Source organism: Macrobrachium nipponense, chromosome 2 (genome assembly GCF_015104395.2).
Source record: "Macrobrachium nipponense isolate FS-2020 chromosome 2, ASM1510439v2, whole genome shotgun sequence".
NCBI lineage: Eukaryota > Metazoa > Arthropoda > Malacostraca > Decapoda > Palaemonidae > Macrobrachium > Macrobrachium nipponense.
In genome coordinates this window covers 58,263,343-58,282,575 of record NC_087201.1, presented here as the reverse complement: position 1 = coordinate 58,282,575, position 19,233 = coordinate 58,263,343, and the positions used below count along the sequence as shown (strand labels likewise).

The following is a 19,233-nucleotide window of genomic DNA, read 5'->3' as shown; positions in this document are numbered from 1 at the left end:
GTTTTTAAAGAGGCTGATATTAAGTATCAAAGAATGCAAACAAAAAAAGGGGGTACATTAAAGTCCCTGCTCTATGGAGGTTGCAAGAAGAGAGCTGACTGGTAACTGTAAATTCTGACCCTGGAAAACAGCATATTAGCATATAGGGAGGAATCAATTATGCAATACAATGTATATCTCACTTTTTGTAATAACCTTTCATTTATTCAGTATATGAGTATACTTGTGTAAAAGTCAATACAATTTTCAACCAAAAAATAAATCTAAGTAACACTCATTTCTTTGATAAAAAAACCACATTTATATATATGCCTTCACTGTGCAATCAATACTACACCAGACATAATCCAAAATAAGAAGAGTATCACTTCTTCTACCTGACTGGGCATGCACCAGAACACGCTCACTTCTGGTTGCTATCAAGTCATTCCCAAGGAGGTGGACACATTATGTAAACTGATGGACTGGTATTTAAATAATAAATAGTTTTTCAAAATTTCCTTTAACACAAATCCCACCTGTTTCTTGCCATGTGGAAAAAGCTTAACCATGGTGTTCATGAAGCACCACAACAATGATGTGATTATGATTTGAAAACAAGCTCTTGAAATTAACAAGGGTTCATGATACTATACTGGTAGCCTGCAACAGCAACTCTAACTAGTGATATGTCACAACCAGCTCTTAAAACTCACTGATGAGCAATGGTTTTTCAAAACCAGTCAATTAATATCTCCATGAATTTTTATTAATTTTGGCAAAGATTATTTCAAAAGCTGAAATAAAAGGTTAAATTATTAGAAAAAAATATTGCTCAAAGAAATACCAAAAACATATCATTTATGCAAAAATTACAGAAAACAGGACAACATAAAAATGGGCAGCAGTATTAAGTGTTTTTGATAACGCAGGTCCACCCAAGATCATGTCAAATACTAGATGACCAGATGTTTTTGAATTAGTCTGCTTGGATTACAGGATAATGATAATTACTGACTGATACTATTAAGGACCTTCACCAAAACCTTCTTATTTTATTAATAGTTAACACTGATAAAATGAACAGGCTTTGAAGAAACTTAAAGTTGGGAACTTTATCACAGAAAACAAATGGAAAGAACTTTCTATCTTCACCATTCACAGTCGAAACAGAAATATCATCTCAGAGCTATGCAGATTGGTATTATTTTGCTTTGCAAAAATTTTACCACAAGTTATTACTTTCATAAAATCAACTTCACTGCAATCATTTACACATATGGTGAAATGTTAAGGTTATATATCTTTATAATTAATATACACTTATTGCGATTAAAATTTTAATGAAAATTTTTTATTAATCACCTTGCAAAACTTATACTACTTATACATTCCTAATCTCATTTTATAAAAACAAACCATTCACGAGTTTCACTCATGTGTTTAAGCACCAATATCAGCTTACTATCCACAGGCAATCAACTTATTGTGACACTTGCAGGCAATACTGACCCTACTTGCCATATACATAATAAAATGTCATTTCTGGGCTCGGCCGTGTCGCTCCGTGAAATAAGTCCGTTTAGCGTCAAATATGATTCATCAGTGTTCGTTTGCATGATGGTAAGTAAAGTTTTGTTCACCTATGAAAAAAATTTAAGGAGACAACTAATTTACATCATTACCCATTTCTATAAAACAGGTTTGACGTAGAAAAACCTATTTTTGGTAGTCGCTGTTGAGTCCTCAAAACGGTTACCCTCCATGATGTGCGCCAGCACCCAAGGTGATCACACTAATATCAAAGAAATATCTTTTAGCTTGGTCTTTTAGCCAGGTATTATGCCATAATGACAAACACTATGACGAGTGATAGAGTATAATGGACTCAAAAGGCAAGGAGGGATTTTTTCTTGTCTTCGGCGAAAGCTGTGCCAAGTTTTCCTACGTTAAACCTGTATAAGTGACTATTGCGCATGCGCATCGACCACCTTGTTTTATGTTCAGGCCGGCCAAAAGACCACAAATCATTACTGTTGGTCAACGCAGGACGTCCCTTTACCCAAATCCCATGGTTTTTCGTCAGGGAAGTGGGGGGGTTTTAAGGAATCAACAGCAACTACCAAAAGTAGGTTTTCCCTACGTCAAAACCTATTTTTTGATAGCATAGTCACTGTTTCGGGTCCAATGTCAAGCCACTAGTTTCAGTAAAAAAGATAACGAAAACACATAGGATATAGTTTTAGCACAAAGTTCTATGGTGACTTACCTAAGTATGCTGGGTATGGTTGCGACCTTTAGGCACTTTCACCAGCGATAGTCAACATACCCACCCATTAGGGAGACCCCTGGGGTCAGGCCTAACCATACCACCTACTGATACACAGTGCATTCGAATTTGTTTCAGCTCATGGCAGTAGTGTTTAAAAGAATACTGACTCTGATGACCACCCAGTACATTCAGAAAGTTCTTCAAATGATACATTTCTGAAAAAGGCCAATGATGTACTTACTTTCCTAATATCATATGATCTAGGAAAGGAATGAGGGATACCCTTTTTAATGAGGGACACTAAAATTATTTTTAGTCCTTGTAGAGAGTGGTTTGTTTGTGCTAGGATGTAGGAAAATTGGGCCTTCTAAAACATCTTCCATGACCTCTAGGTAATCCTTAAGTGCTTGAACTGGGCATAATGTTTTGTCTGCTAAACTGAGTTGTCTTATAAAAATGGGAGATTTCCTCTTTAGGTTCTCATTCTTTGCCACGAATGATGGCCCAGGGGATAACAATAACTGTTTATCAGCATTTTGTGCAATATATAGTCCCTGTCTAAGAGAGCCAATTCACTAATATGTGCTCCTGATGCTAATGCTACCAGGAAGATTGCATTTTGAAGCATGCATGTGGTGGTTACATTAGGACGGTTGAATTGAGAAGTACATAAAAGTTTGAGTACCTTATTCACGGACCAAGTAATTGGAAGTCTTTCAGGAGCGGGTCTCTGTAAAGAAAAAGACTGCAGAAGGGAAGTGACAACTTCTATGTTGGAATCCATCTCAAATGCATAAAGCAAGGGTTCTGTTAATCCAGCCCTGTATGCTATAATTGTAACTGCAAGATGTTTGTCTTCAAAGAGGTGTATAAGAAAATTTATTAGTGTTTCTACAGAAATCTCGATTGAGCTCTCACTCTGGATATAATCTAACTATATTTTCCATACAGACTGGTATTGCTGGATAAATGATGTCTGTAGTTTTTGCACTAGGTACCTAGCAATACTGGGTGAGTAGTTTTCCCAGTAGATTATATTTAAAAAATCCACACGTGAAGGTCTCGGCTTAGAAAGGAGGATGCGTAAACGACTTTCACTCCTACTTTCTGGGATAGTACAGCAGATGGTAATGGAATTGACCTCTTCGTCCACTGCTGAAGTAGTAGGAACCAATGCCTGTTTGGCCAATTTGGGGCTATTAGGTAAGCTGTTCCTTTAAAGCTTCGGAGCTTGTTCAAAACCTTTGAAATCTGGGACAATGGAGGAAAAAGATAAATTGTCTTCCAGTTGTTCCAGTCCTGTAGGAAGGCATCTCTCGCTATTGCTTGGTTGGCCACATTCGGGGACACATATACTGGGAGTTTGTGATTCTTGTATGTGGCAAAAAGGCCCATTTCTGGTTGTGGAAGTAGGTTGTATATTATTTGAAAGGAGTGGTTGTCCAATGACCTCTGTTGAGGCTGTCATGTTCCTTGACAAAGAGTCTGCTATTACATTGAGCGACCCTGTAAGGTGAGTTGCAGACAAATGCCACTTCTTTTCCTGTGCCATCCGAAGAATGGCTAACATTACCATATTGAGAGGAGGTGAGCGTGATCCCAATTTTTTAATGCAAGACATTACAGTCGTATTGTCTAGGACCAGCAGTATGTGTGTCTGTTCCGGAGGTTTGAGTTTCTTTAGAGACAAAAAGACAGCCATCAGCTCTAGGAAATTGATATGACAATTCCTTAGAGTAGCTGACCACCTCCCCACTACCTGACGATCCTTCCAATATCCTCCCCAACCTGTCAACGAGGCATCTGTGTGTATTGTTACTTTTACAGATGGAGGAGTCAGGGTGACCTGTTTTGCCAGAGATTCCTCCCATGTCCATGGCCGAGGTATCACCCCAAGTTTTTTATGCATTTTGTGAGATTTGTCTCGCATCCCTTTTCTTGCATGTGACATCCAAAATTTGTTCACGTTTTTCAGTTGCAACTTGAGTATTGGATCTGTTATAGATGCAAACTGCAGCAGACCCATCGTGCACTCTAATTGCCGTCTGGAAGCAATGGGCTGTGTCAGGAACCTTTGGGGTTTTTCCTTATTCTGTTCTGAGTTTTGAGGGAAAGATACAAAAGGACATGAACTATGTCCCAACACATTCCCAACCACTGAAAATGTCTGCTGGGTGTGATACGGGATTTTTTCCAATTTATAAAAAGCCTTTTGACTGGAGTCTGTTGACTCCTGTTCCTAGGTTTTTTAGGCACTCTTTTCTTGTGGCTCCCCAGACTAACCAATTGTCTAAATAAGCTATTACATGTATTCCTTCTTTCCTGAATTCCCGAACAACTACTGTCACCAATTTTGTAAAGATTCTCGGGGCAATGTTTAGCCCAAAAGGCATGACCTTGAATCTGTATGTACTTTTTTTATCCAGAACCCTAGGAAGGGGCGGAAGGGAATGGCAATAGGGACGTGCCAATATGCGTCTTTCAGATCTATAGAAACTGTCCAGGTCCCTTTCGGAATGACAGAACGTACTAGGGCAACGGTAGTCATTAGAAACTTTTGGCAAATAATGTGTTTGTTAAATGTTGACAGGTCGAGGATCACTCTTCGTTCTGAAGAATACTTTTTGGGAACACTGAAGAGACATGCCTGGTGAAGAATGTAAGAATGTTTCTCTATGGCTCCTTTTGAGAGGGCCTTCTGCACGTAATCTTTCATAAAGGGGTCCGGTTTTTTAAAGAACCTTTCCAAAGGTGGAGGGGGGCTGAGACCATTTCCACCCCAGTCCGTTGAGAATAATGCTGTCCCCAAGAGAAGATTTCCATTCCATTTGAAACTTTTGAAGTCGACCCTCGACCAAACAATTCCTATTGGAATCCCCCCTTCCTCTGCCTTTTCCCTTAACCCCTTCAGCACTGGGACGTACACATGTACGTCTTTTATGGTACAGTAATAAAAGACCGGGACGTACGCGTGTACGTCTTTCATCCCTCCTCAAAAAGCAAAGCGTTTTCTTCAGCTTGGATGGTTTCCAGACACAGTATTGTGTACGAGAGAGGTGCTGAAGCTCCACCCACAATTCATTACAACCAATGAGCGTCCGATGGACGTCGTGACGTCATTTTCTTATGGGATATTAGGAGGGGTACTGGCCAACATATGCCAGTGCGCCTCAGGCCATTATCTGAGAAGGATGATTACGATTTTGTCCATAAACCATATAGATTTGAATTCTAAACCTTTTTCCCTTTTGATTGCAGTTATTTTATATGTTTTTTTTTTCAGTATCATGTCAGATGATAGTGTTTCCGAGTCAGGGTCTGAGTACCTGCCAAATCTATCAGATGATGATTATAGTAATAATTTCATAGAGGTTGACAGTGACGAGTGTTTGGAAGACATTGAACCTCTTGTCGATAAAGGCTGGCGGTTCATAACTGATCCATCTTGTGACTTGCGCCCAGACCCAGCCCCCTCTGATTCAAGGAGGGTGGCAATGGGATTCCTGCTTACACCAGATTTCACCTGCTTACGTGATTCATTTTTTTTCCTTTTTTGTGATTATGTAATTGACAAATTGTGTGAATGGATGAATGCTCGGGCAGAGTAGTACTTTCATTCAACAGGAAAGCGTAAGGTGAAAGGACTTCTATGGAGGCCTGTTACTCGTGACGAGATGGGTTTTTTACAGCTTGCTTATGATGATGGGGGTGAAAAAACTGCCCCATATGTATATAAGTATTGGTCACGAGATGCTGTTTCTTTTATTATTATTATTATTATTTTATTATTATTATTATTATTATTACTGTTTTATTATTATTATTATTACCAGTGCCGTAAACATTCATTGATGTATACGCTGTTTCTGTATGACCTAGGAATAACTATTTCAGTATGAAAAACTAGTACGTACTGCTATTACCACTACTACTATTTTACTACTACTTTACTACTTTTTCTGCTACTTTATTTCTATTACTTTACTATTATTTCTACTACTTTATAACAGTTCCTACTTCTGCAATTACTTTTTCCACTAAGTATTCATATTTTTTCCAATATTCTTACTATATTTTTTGTAATTTTTGATAATGGGGTAAAAAATATTCATTGATATCCGTACACACAATGTTTTCACATAAGAATAAAAAGGAAAAATATGAATAACATAAAATTTAGTGGGAGCAAGTAATGATTGATACTCGCGGTCGACAGGGGGTCTCATGCGGTATGCAAGCATTTGCAGCAATAAAGCAGGCCGGTGGCGAAGGGGTTAATGGGCATTCCAGGTGTTGCTTTTCCTTTTCCTCTATAAGCTGGTTTTTGGACCTTGTGAAAAAGATACGCTTTTTGCTGTGCAGGTTTTTGTCCCTTTTGAGGGTGCTGTCCCTTCTGACTATCTACCTGTGTATGAGGAGAGCTATTGGAAGTAAATGGAGACCTATATGATTTTTTATCAAAGCGTGCCTTTTTTTGGATTTGGTATGGGGAAATTTCTGGTTTTTTGTTTCCTTAAATCTTTTCCCAGTAAAGCATACACTGTGCAATTTTGTTGACATGTTTGTTCTTTTATTTGAGTCACAATAGACTCCTCAAACAGGTCTCGGCAGAAGACATTAGACTGTAATAGGGTAGTCACATTGGGAAGTGACTTGTTGGAGTTTTCCAGTACCTCCATTCGCGCTTTTATGTGTCAGTCCAATAATTCATAGAGCTTCCTATAATGTTCTCATAAGGCTTTTAGCCACAACAGCAAAAATCATCCTAGATTCTTCTGGAAGCCTTTTTGTGGCTACTTCTAACAGTGACGAAGTGGTTAAGACACAGGAGGTGGGTCCAAGTACAAAACTCTGATGCTGATGTAACTTCTGAAATCCTCATTGAAGTACCAAATTGCTGAGTTGCAATATCTAGGGGGAGCTTTTTCCTATCAAAGGGAAGTTGTAGCATTGCCTATTCATCAGTGGAGTTTTCTGAAACCGGGATAACCAAAGCAAATGGTTTTAGTTCTGCCAATGGTTCACGCTTTCTGGTTACTACATAATTTTGAAAATGTGTTTTCACATGATTTATGACTTCAAATGTGAAGGAGCAGAAGGCTGGTGGTACATGGTGAGCCACCCGAGTCTTGTTCATAATGGCACTCTAAGTTCCTGTCCTATTTACCGTATATGTCGGCGTATAAGTCGACCCTTTAGCCCCAAAAAATCATGCCAAAATTATGGGGTCGACATATCTAACGGTAACAAAAAGTGAATCTTTATTATTTTGGCATATCGGTACAGGAATCCAGGCTTTACAGTTGGCTAATAACAATGACAGCTTTGTTGAGGTAACTGTATGTAAATAACAGAATTAAAAACACTTCACACTGTAATATGACAATAATAATACATTGGAACATCCATTACCTTAAATAAAATGAAAAAAAATCAAAGTAACTTGAAGAAACCCCAATCGCACAGCAAGTGTAAACATTGCATAGCCATTTGTAGTACAGTAATTGAGAAGGATGCGTTCACTCTGACAGTTTTGTATTTACCGGGGTATTGTTCAAAAACATTTATGGTATGAAATCTTTATTTATCACTTTAAATAAAATTTTAAAAACTTGTATTTAATAGTAAATATGTATTTAAAATCCTTCAAAATTACTTGAGTCATCGTCACTTGAATTAAACAATTCATCAAACAAATTATCATTCATCATAAGGATCCCAGTTTGAATCAGGTGAATCAACTGCAGGTTCGTTTTCCCTCAAATGAGCCTGTTTATGCCATAGAAGAACCAATGGTTCAAGGAATATTCCAACATAATAATAAAATACCGGCATGTCGTTTTAAAAACCCAATCAAAACATTAACTTGAGTGGCAGTTTGTACATACATATACATATATGTAGGCTGTTATGCAGCGTTAGTTAGCGCTTTGTTTGTTTACATTACACTCGAGTAACGTATCTTTCGTTTTGTCATTTCTAATCATATTTGCCGGTATTCATCTTTTATATATTATACAGATTTGTTAATATACCGAGTATATTACCTGTATTTCTTATGGTAAGTAGAGCAACATATGTACCGTAATAACATTCAGGTTATTTTATATGATAAGTTTTACCCTGCTGCTTATATTAAGCGTATGGTTGGCCTCACATATGTACCGTAATAACATTCAGGTTATTTTATATGATAGGTTTTACCCTGCTGCTTATTTTGAGCGTACAGTTGGCCTCACATCTTATAGGTCGACTAATATGCCCGATATTAGTTAAAATCATAAAAATATACCCAGAATTGGCGGGTCGACTTATACGCCGAAATATATGGTACCTGGTGAAGAGTTTCATCTACAGCTCTTAATGCCAAATTTCCCGCTAGAATAGTTTCCTTTAGAGGCTTCTCCACGTCTGGCACAGGTGGTATCAGGCACCATTCAGTGTTAGGAAAGGCTGACCAGTCCCTAAATTCAACATGTACTATTTCTATCATGGTCTTTCTCTCATTAATAAGATACTTACTATTCTGAGAGAAAATACACATTGAGGCATCTCGCCAAGGGTTATCAACTTCAGAGTAGCATTTTAGAGTCTCTGCTAGATTTTGGTCATAAGACTCATAACCAGAACTAGTCATTTTGTTGGCTCCAGTTGGGTTTGCCCTCTTAACTCTTGTTTGGGCAGATTTAGTTTCAATTCTCCCCATTCTATTGCAAGATCCAGGACGTTCACATTTTGGTGTATCGTTCAGTATGTCCATTATCTGTTGCCTTTCAGCAGCAAAGCATCTTTGATGTCATTTATTATTTCTTTGCAGAAGTGATCTAATACCGCAAACTGTGTATCCCTTTTGGGGGAGCTTGCGAAACCTGATTGTATATCTACAGCTGAGCTGCAGCTGTCTGTTCCCCAGGGGGCAGAAGTCCTGGGTGAATTGCTATAACCCTCTGAATTTTCTGTTATTTCCATTGGGTTCAGGTGGATCCTTATATCCCTTTAGGGGGAAGGATCCTGATCATCTTCTGAAAGCTGCATGGGAGATTGACTTTCTTCTACAATGTTTTTCCCATGGCTGATTGACATCTGTGTCCTTGGTCCTTCTGGGTTCAGCAAGGTTCTTTTGGTATCAATGTCTACCTCAAAGTCTTTGAACACTTCACCTGTAGGTGAAGATTCCTCTAATTCCTCCTCAGGATGTACCTGAGGGGTAGTGGTGACTGATGTTATTGGGTTTTGGCCCGAATATGAAACGTCAGAGAAGGGTTTAAATATATGCTTCCGGAGTTTTGCCGGATAGATATAATCTTCCCCTTCCTCACCTTTGCTAAACCCTAGGACCCATCGAGACAATCTAAAGCGAGCAGTTTCATTTTTAAAGCTTGCTGCCAAGAGAACACTACAATTCTCGCACATATCAGGAAGAAATTTGCCCTGATCGTTACAGGGACTATGCCTATGGCAGGTGGTATGGGCAGTGCCCACTGGCAAAAATCAGCAAAAACCAGCTACGGCACATTTTAATTGAGGGTCATTTCTCAAGATGGCCCTGTAGTGAAAAAACCAAGTTGTTATTAGACAAATTTGATTTTAGTATAAATTATTTTGACCACAAATGCACATTTCTAGTACATTCTGTAAATTATTTAGGCCCGTAAAAACAGAGGCCACTAGGGACTGGGGCGTCAAATGTCATTTTTCTGTTTCTGATACTAGTCCCTGGGGTTAAACTCAACCCCCCAACAACAACTGTTAAATTTCAAATATCAACTCAATTACTTTTAGAGAATTGTAATTTTCATATAAATACTCGATGCAGTTATTACCTAGATCTGCCTAAATCTGTTAATTCAAACCTTTGGAGGTTTAAATTACCTTTGAAGCCTTGTTTATTTTTATATTACTTAAACTTAGTCCTTATGTACTGGTTATGTTTAGGTTTTAATTTTGATTATAACAACACCCAATACTATTCAAGTTAGTTTATGACTAACTATTCACTAACCTAAGCAAGTTTTCTATAAGGCTTGGGTTTAGTATCCTTAGTATAATCTATTCCTACTGAATAAGGTTATACGTATTTACCAACAAGAATTTAATATGTAGCCTTATTGCTTAGTTAGACTATATAACCAAGTTACTATTTACTGAGTCATGTAATTTTTGAAATTTTTAATAATGTGGTTTATGAACCCATACACATATATTTGGCTAACTATTTACTAACCTAAGCAAGATTTCTATAAGACTTAGCTACTGCCTAGGAAATTGTAGAAACCACTATCTGAAAAGATTAACTAAATTAATAATACAATATGGAATAGTTCTTTAGGCAAAAAACTTCCAACAAAAATGTATTTATAAACACTTTTTGCGTTTGTAAAGGCTAGCCTGGGACATGTATCGCCGGTCACGTGTTCTAATCAACGCTAGTAAACAAAACATGATTTTGTACTTTACAATAAAATTTCCTTGTTCCACAGTTTTTAACCTAATGTTTTAACTAAATCTTAAAAATGAGCACTTAACTTTCAAATGTCGGCGATTCCATGATTGATTTCAAAGAAATAATCTCAAAATAGAGGAGCACTGGCAGTATAGTCTTTCGTGTGTGATGACCAGAAAGAGTAAAGGTTTGTGATCTCCTGGCCAGCCCGAACATAAAACAAATGGCCGATGCACATGCGCAATAGTCACTTCTACAGGTTTTGACGTAGGAAAACTGGGTGTACAGCTTTCACTGAAGACAAGAAAAAACGCCTCCTTGTCTTTTGAGTTCATTATATTCTATCACTTGTCATAGTATTTATCATTATGGCATAATACCTGGCTAAAAGATATTTCTTTGATATTAGTCTGATCACCTTGGGGTGCTGGGCACACCAGGGAGGGTAACTCCTTTGAGGACGAAACAGCGACTACACTATCAAAATATATATTGAAAAGTTTCTTGACAGCAAATATTTGCAAACATATATCAAGCAGCATCTTTCTTGAATTTTTTCAAGCTTTCAAGCCTCATACATTAATATATTAATATACTTAGCTGTAGAGTAAATAGTAAAAATAACATTTTTACAATAAAATAAATTTTTGTATATACATATCAAATATTATTGGTTTCTATATCATTAATACAATGGACTGCTTTTATTAAAATTTCCATATAAACTATATCAGATAGAATTTGTTAAGAATTTTATTTAAGAAATTAATTCCATTTAAAATACTGGCACCTCAACTTAGTGGATTTGTTACTTACTACTGAGTATGATTTAAAGAAGTATGCGAGATTATTTTTTCGCACATGATAATGATGCTGCTAGTGAATTTTCAAGATTTGAAGATGATTAAATTTTGCTATTGAACACTTATGTTTTCCCAACTTCCTGTTGAATTTTAGTAAATGATAACCATGATGGTAGCTTGTTCTCTTATAACATGCTCTCTACCGTGCTTATGTTCCTTCTTGCCACATTCTAATACAGGCAGTCCCCGGGTTACCACGGTCTCGTCTTATGACGTTACGAGGTTACAACGCTTTTCAATTGTATTCATCAGACATTATTTCCAGGGTTACGACGCATGTTCCAAGGTTTTTTGGATGAAAAATGCCATAAGAATGCAGTTTACATAGTTTTCAATGCACCCAAAGCATTAAAAGTAAGGTTTTCTTAGGATTTTTGACGATGTTCCGGCTTACGACAATTTTCGGAACCCCCGTCGTAACCCAGGGACTGCCTGTAATGTATTGATGAATATTTTTATTGTCAGTATTTTCAACTCTTACTAGTAACTTTGGAAGGAGCCTTAGGATGCCTTGCCTGCAGACACATAGATATATAAGACACTCATCTATCATAACACTTAACTAAAACACCTGTCCATTTGCTAAACTTGTAAAATAAAATTTTTTCACCATACAAAGAAACATAACTATTCTGCAATATTTACCTGGATGTAATCAGGTGGTGTGGGAAAAGGAAAATTGATCACAGGAAGATTCATAGATTTCATGATGAGAATTATGTCATCGATGGGTCGTTCTTGAATTTCTGCTTTCGAAAATTTTTCAAAATCTTGGTCAAAGACTGCAGAAGAGTAGAGTCGATAGCAATGGCCTGGAGCAGTACGCCCTGCACGACCAGCCCTTTGATTTGCTGATGCTTGTGATGTCCACGTAACATGAAACATGGAAACCCCAGTTACTTTGTCATAAACCTGAAAGAATGATACAAAATTTAATTTTTCAAAACTATACTGACCTTTTTATTTCAAAGCTGTCATTTAAATTAGCCCACAATTATGGTCTTCTTGAATCCTAGACACATAATTACTACTACTGTATATATATAATCTGTTGGTTCAACAGCAACCAGTGTGTGGATCCCCATGGATCCTGATTTTCAAACTGGTAAAAATCTCACATTTCATCCAGTTCAAGCTATAGCAGCTACTGATTAGCAGGGTTAGAATGAAAAATGAATGTGTGAAACATGACAAAATTTAGCACCCATTTACGCCTTAGCAAAAAGACTGAATCAGATCCTGACTCTGTATGTCCCCAGGAACTACAGCCTCAAGTCGTCAGCTGACTTTTTAAAAGCAATTCAAGACACCCCTGGCTCTGGTTCTGTCACTTCCTTGGATATCGAGTCTTTATTCAAGAACGTGCCAGTCAACAAAACCATCGACTTGATCCTCGATCGCGTCTACTGAGATTTGTCAACGCCCACCCTGAATATTCTTGATACTTCCTTACATGCCTTCCTGGATATCTATACTAAGAGGGCCCCTTTCTCCACCCACAGAAGGCACATGTATAGGCATAAAGATGGTGTTGCTATGGGCTTCCCATTTGACAGGCTGTTTGCACACTTCTACAGGGGCATCATGGAGGAGAGGATCTTTGAGTTTACTCGAAGATCCTCTCCCCCAGAAATATCCAGGAAGATGCAATGATGATATCTACGTATAAGCAGACAGCAAAGATGAGGTTGCAGCCCTTCATAGCATATTCCAACAGTGCAGCGTGCTGAATTATACTGTGGGATTCAGTACAAGCAATTGGCTCCCTTTCCTCAATGTCTTTGTTACCAAGAGAGAAAACAGCCTTCATACCTTGTCTACACGAGGGAAACGAACCTAGGGATGTGCCTCAATGGAGACTACTCCATCTAGCAGGACACTCATAAGGAATTGGACAGAGCCTCCCAGGTACTCTTCAATAATGGGTATCCCAATTGACTCATTAATAATGTAATCAAAACGGAACTCGACAGATGGTACTCTGACGATGCTGCACCACCACCACCGCAAAAAACCATAAAGCTCTATTATAAAGCCTTCGTGTGCTCTTAAGTATCGCAAGGAGGAAGATGCTATGAAGAAAATAATTTCGGAGCACATCACCCTGACAGAGGAGCGTATGAAGATAAGCCTAGTGACTCAATACAAGAACAGGAGCATGCGTGACCTTTATATGAGGAATAACCCTTCCCCACCTGCACAAGACCTCTTGAAGAAAACCATTGGAGTCTACCAATAGCAATGCCCTTTCCATGGATGCCCTGGAACATAGTTTGGAATGACTATGATGTGACTTGCAAAGAGAATTTCTTGCCATGCACAGAAGGATGCCATTAAGTGCCATGCCCTCACTAGCCATAACCAGACTCCTTCCCAAGATAGTATTGTCAGCAATACTACAATCCTTGGAAGCGCCCCTGACCCAAGATGTCTGCACTTACTGGAAGCGCTTTTTATTTTGGAAAAAATGTCCTTAAACACTACATAAGAAGCCTTCCTCCTTCCCACGAGCTGAAGGAGGAACCTGACCCAAGGACCAATGGTATTAGCAAATAATACCAGCAACAATACTTCCAATATTCCCAAAGATGACTCCCTGGATGAAGCATATACCGGCAGTAACACCAGGAATGACGTTATAAAGTGGAGAGCCAATGAAAATTAAGCTCCCCATGGGGTCAACCAAATTTTGAGATCATCAAGGCTACACCAGAGAAACCATCAACTCCAGAAACTGTCTTGAGGCAGCGAGTACACAGCCAATAGCAGACAGTCCTTGAGCATGCAGTCAACCAAAAATCAGCATCCTGTGGCACCCCACTGGCACTACTGATATAACACACTGTAAGACTCCCAACAGCATCAGTCTAACTCCAACCTTCGCCTGGAAGATGAACAGCAGAGCCTGAGTCAAAGGTAGTGAGCAAATATGAAGAAAGAGCAAGAAATAGCGAGAGAGAGAGACCTTACAGACCTTACAGTTCGTTCGGGTTGCCCCAGGTCCCTCAGTGTGAGGCACCTCTAATGTCTACCAGAGAGTTGCTAGTACATCTTCCGGTATATTTTGCATCTTCCAATCTTGGATGGTCTGGGATGCAGTTTAGATATTTGTCGAGCTTATTCTTAAACACATCTACGCTCACTCCTGATATATTCCTCAGATGAGCTGGCAACGCATTGAATAGACGCTGCATTATCGATGCTGGTGCGTAGTGGATTAATGTCCTGTGTGCTTTCCTTATTTTTCCTGGTATTGTTTTGGGCACTATTAATCTACCTCTGCTTGCTCTTTCTGATATTTTTAGTTCCATGATATTTTCTGTTATTCCTTCTATCTGTTTCCATGCCTGAATTATCATGTAGCGTTCTCTTCTCCTTTCTAGACTATATAATTTTAAGGATTGTAGTCTTTCCCAGTAGTCAAGGTCCTTAACTTCTTCTATTCTAGCTGTAAAGGACCTTTGTACACTCTCTATTTGTGCAATATCCTTTTGATAGTGTGGGTACCATATCATATTGCAATATTCAAGTGGACTACGAACATATGTTTTATAAAGCATAATCATGTGTTCAGCTTTTCTTGTTTTGAAGTGCCGTAACAACATTCCCATTTTTGCTTTACATTTTGCCAAAAGAATTGCTATTTGATCATTGCATAACATGTTCCTATTCATCATCACACCAAGGTCTTTAACTGCTTCCTTATTTGTGATTGTCTCATTATTAGGTCCCCTATATGCATATAGCTTTCCTTCTCTGTCTCCATAATTTATTGATTCAAATTTATCAGAGTTAAATACCATCCTATTTTCCTCTGCCCAATCATATACTTTGTTAAGGTCTCTTTGTAGAGCGTTCTATCTTCATCACAAGTAATTTCTCTACTTATTCTTGTGTCATCAGCGAAACCACTCGCTACCGAATCCTTAACATTACTGTCTATGTCTTCAATCATAATAACAAACAGTATTGCAGCTAACACCGTACCTTGTGGCACACCGGATATTACCTTGGTTTCATCCGATTTCTCATCGTTTGCAATAACTATCTGTTTTCTGTTGTGTAAAAATTCTTTTAACCATCTTCCTACTTTATCTACGATATTGTGTTTTCTAATTTTCTTTGCTAATATATTATGGTCTACTTTGTCAAAAGCTTTTGCAAAGTCTAGATAAACCACATCTGTTTCATTTCCGCTTTTCATATTTTTGAATATGTTCTCACGGTGGACTAACAGTTGGGTTTGTGTACTTTTTTCGGGTACGAAACTGTGTTGTCCTATATTAAACAAATTATTTTTTATTAAATGTTTCATAATATTTTTCTTCATTACCCTTTCATACACTTTCATAATATGTGATGTTAGACTCACAGGCCTATAATTACTTGCCTCTAGTCTTGATCCACTTTTGAAAGTAGGGGTGATATATGCTAATTTGTGCTCATCATAAATCTTGCCTGTATCTACACATTGTCTTAATAATATTGCAAGTGGCTTTGCGATAGAATGAACTACTTTCTTTAACAAAATAGCAGGGACTCCATCAGGCCCTGCAGCAGCTCCATTTTTAATTTCATTAATTGCCTGCACAATATCAGCTTCATTAATTTCTATGTCAGCTAAATATTCACTATTTTCGTCCCTTACTTCTATATCATTATCTTCATTATCTATTCTAGGGGTGAATTCTCTCTTATATCGTTCTGCCAGTATGTTGCAAATTTCCTTTTTTTCATTCGTTAATCTCCCTTCAATTCTCAGAGGGCCTATTTCTATTCTTCTTTTATTCATCTTCTTCACATATGAGAGAGAGAGAGAGAGAGAGAGAGAGAGAGAGAGAGAGAGAGAGAGAGAGAAAACAATTGATGTATACCTATGCATTGCTCATGCAGAATAATAACTGTCCCCTGAATCCATCGTTTTTGACATGTCCTCCATTGGCACATTGCTTGCCAGTCTAAGCAATACAGGCAGTCCCCGGTTATTGGTAGACTAGGTTTATGGCGACCGGGTTTTATGGCACTTGTCTAGCACCATAAAATCAGCGATTTATGGTGCCATAACAGGTCGAGTTTCGGTTATCTGCGCCATAAGATGCTGATAATAGTTATGGCACCATAACATACCAAACAGAGGCGCCACTAACAGGTTATCTGTGCCATTAACCCAATCTCGGCACCATAAGCACCATAAATCTCTGAGTTTTGTTTAACGGCGGTTTTCGCTTATCAGCACCCCGCCAATAACCGGGGGAATGCTTGAACTAAAAAGTCAACAACACAGACATGAGAAAGTCCTGTATAAGATTAACAAAGCTGAATGAGCCATAATTTTCAATAGAAGTTGTTCGAAAGAGGGTCTACTTCCAAACAATAATAATAATAGTAATAATAACACAGGCAGTCCCCAGTCATCTGTGGAATCAGTTAACGATGATCCATTTTGCACTATAAAATTGGTGATTTATGGCACCATAACATGCTGAGTTTTGATTATTGGAACCATAAAGGCCAGATAATAGTCATGGCCTCATAGAATACCTAGCAGAGGTGCCATTACCCGGTTATTGGCGTCATTAACAGAAACTCTGCGCCATAAATTGCCACATTTCAGTTAATGGCCGTTTTCGCTTATCAGCACCCCACCGAGAAAGGAGCCCCTGCTGATGACCAGGAACTGCCTCTATTAGTATTATTATTATTATTATTGTTTGGAAGTAGACCCTCTCTCAAACATCCATCTGTTTATTTTACAACTTGGAGACATTGCAGTGTTGGTATATTTATTATTGGTTGACACTTCAACCAATAGCACACCAGTTCTTGGTGGAAGACTTCTGAAATATCATTGGAGTATTGGCTCACCCTGAGATGGATGGAGGTGTAATCCTCATCCATTGTCATGACTGGGAGCAAGAGTGAGTGAGTTAGACTACCATTCCCGGGTGTTACATAGTGGAGAGAGTGGATTCACAAGATGATGGGGGGAAGGGTGAAGATTTCATCCTTCATGTTCCTCTTTCGTTGTAATTTCTGTTTATATATACCATCTAGTGATTTGACTGATTTCAATATGGGGTGGTCCAGGCTATTTTGGCATTTTTCTCTTAAGCGATTTAACATTGCACCTTCCTTTAGATGACAATAAAGATGTTTGGAAAGACAGATTGTATGCATTGGAATCAGTACAAAGCATTCTGTCTCTTCGAAAAAACTCTTGTCACTCAATTGTTTTAATAACTGATGATTAGGGTAATCTCATGTAACCAGAAGTGTCCTTAATCATATTTTTTAGAACAAAGTACAATGTCACCACCCACCTCCAGTAACATCAAGAGTAAACTCACCATCTATAATAATCACCAAACAGATCTCCTTAAGAATAACTGACCCTTCCGAAAGATGAAACGTCATATACAGTACTGATTCTCATGTGAAAATACACACTGCCATCATTCATATGCCGCAATAATGACAATCTCCCTAAATGTTTTTCTTGCTATCGACAGCAAGGCACAGTATTTGAGCATTTCACAAAAAAACAACAAAACAAGCTGGACTGTCCTACAATATTGAAATCAGTTGAAATCTTGGATGCCACCACCAACTATAACTCTTTAGAGGCTCTTTACATACAGGCAATGAAAATGAAAGATGATATCCTCACCTTTCCTTCCATCACATATGGAAGTCACCCCCTCCATGACATTACACTGAAAAATGGGTAAAAAACAAATTTGGACACAACATGAAAAGAAAATAATAAAGACAAAGTCCACTTGCATTTTAAAATTTTTGCTACATCCTTAACATGAAACATAACATGCCATAAACATGACTAACCTTTTCCTTCACTTTCCCTGAATCCACCACATATTTAATATTAGGAATAGTAAGAGATGTTTCAGCAACATTAGTTGCTATTACACATAATCTGGTACCTTCTGGTGGAGGTTGGAAAACCTGTTGAATACATCAATTATGTAGAGAAAATGCAAAAACATAGGAATACTTTACAAAAATTTACCAATATATGTATATTAGCATTCCCCCAACTACCCCCTTCCCAAAAAATGCACTTACATCTTACACTAATCATTTAACCAATAAACATTATCATGTGACCTAGCAAAGAGAAGATACATCACTTGGAATCATAAGTGACTGTATACACATAATGCTTTTCTAGGATTAAATAATTTTAATCACTCGTATATGTTTCCATCTTTTTCATTCAAGAAGCTATATTTCAAAAATTACTTTTCCAAATGACACATAAATATCACAACCTGGAAGAATTTTACTACTGCATGAATCAATCTACAAACTTCTTTTTGTTAAGTTATTAACACCTAAAATAGTATAAGGACAAAAATACTATCAAAATTATGTATGAATTAAGACCTTTATAACATACCATATGTTGCTTGTCTGGTGGCAATACTGAATATAAGGGTAATACATATAAAGGCTGCTCATTTTCTCCTGCGCTTAATACATTCCTGGGTTCCTCCTCATCAAATTCATCATCAGATTCATTGGTATTACTGATGTCATTAAGATGGCCATCAGCAGTTTCCATGTTGGCATCATCTAAAAATGCTGGCGTATAGCTGAAAATTGTGTACGGTTAAAGAACACTGGTAATACCATGTAACACATGTGTGTTTTGGCCA

At 37.9% G+C, this 19,233-nt stretch overlaps 2 protein-coding genes across 2 annotated transcripts in view; one reads left to right on the top strand and one right to left on the bottom strand.

The window, feature by feature from the left end:
• Window positions 1-19,233, top strand: part of LOC135220611 (probable ATP-dependent RNA helicase kurz) — a gene marked incomplete in the record, with an annotated part of 259,299 nt that overhangs the window by 144,426 nt on the left and 95,640 nt on the right.
• On the bottom strand, window positions 12,184-19,164 carry LOC135220612 (probable ATP-dependent RNA helicase DHX37). Its single transcript, XM_064257917.1, has 3 exons — window positions 18,975-19,164; window positions 18,401-18,520; window positions 12,184-12,469 (listed from the first exon to the last, which is right to left on the bottom strand). Exons 1-3 carry the CDS (start codon window positions 19,137-19,139, stop codon window positions 12,185-12,187), a joined length of 570 nt encoding a protein of 189 aa, XP_064113987.1. The 5' UTR covers window positions 19,140-19,164; the 3' UTR covers window position 12,184.

Excerpts from the sequence above, each read along its gene's own strand:
- LOC135220612 (XM_064257917.1), bottom strand. The coding sequence starts at position 19,139 with ATGGAAACTGCTGATGGCCATCTTAATGACATCAGTAATACCAATGAA. Across the intron at positions 18,521-18,974 it reads CACCAGACAAGCAACATATG|GTTTTCCAACCTCCACCAGA; the intron begins GTATGTTATAAA and ends TGTATTCAACAG. Across the intron at positions 12,470-18,400 it reads CAGGGAAAGTGAAGGAAAAG|GTTTATGACAAAGTAACTGG; the intron begins GTTAGTCATGTT and ends TCATTCTTTCAG.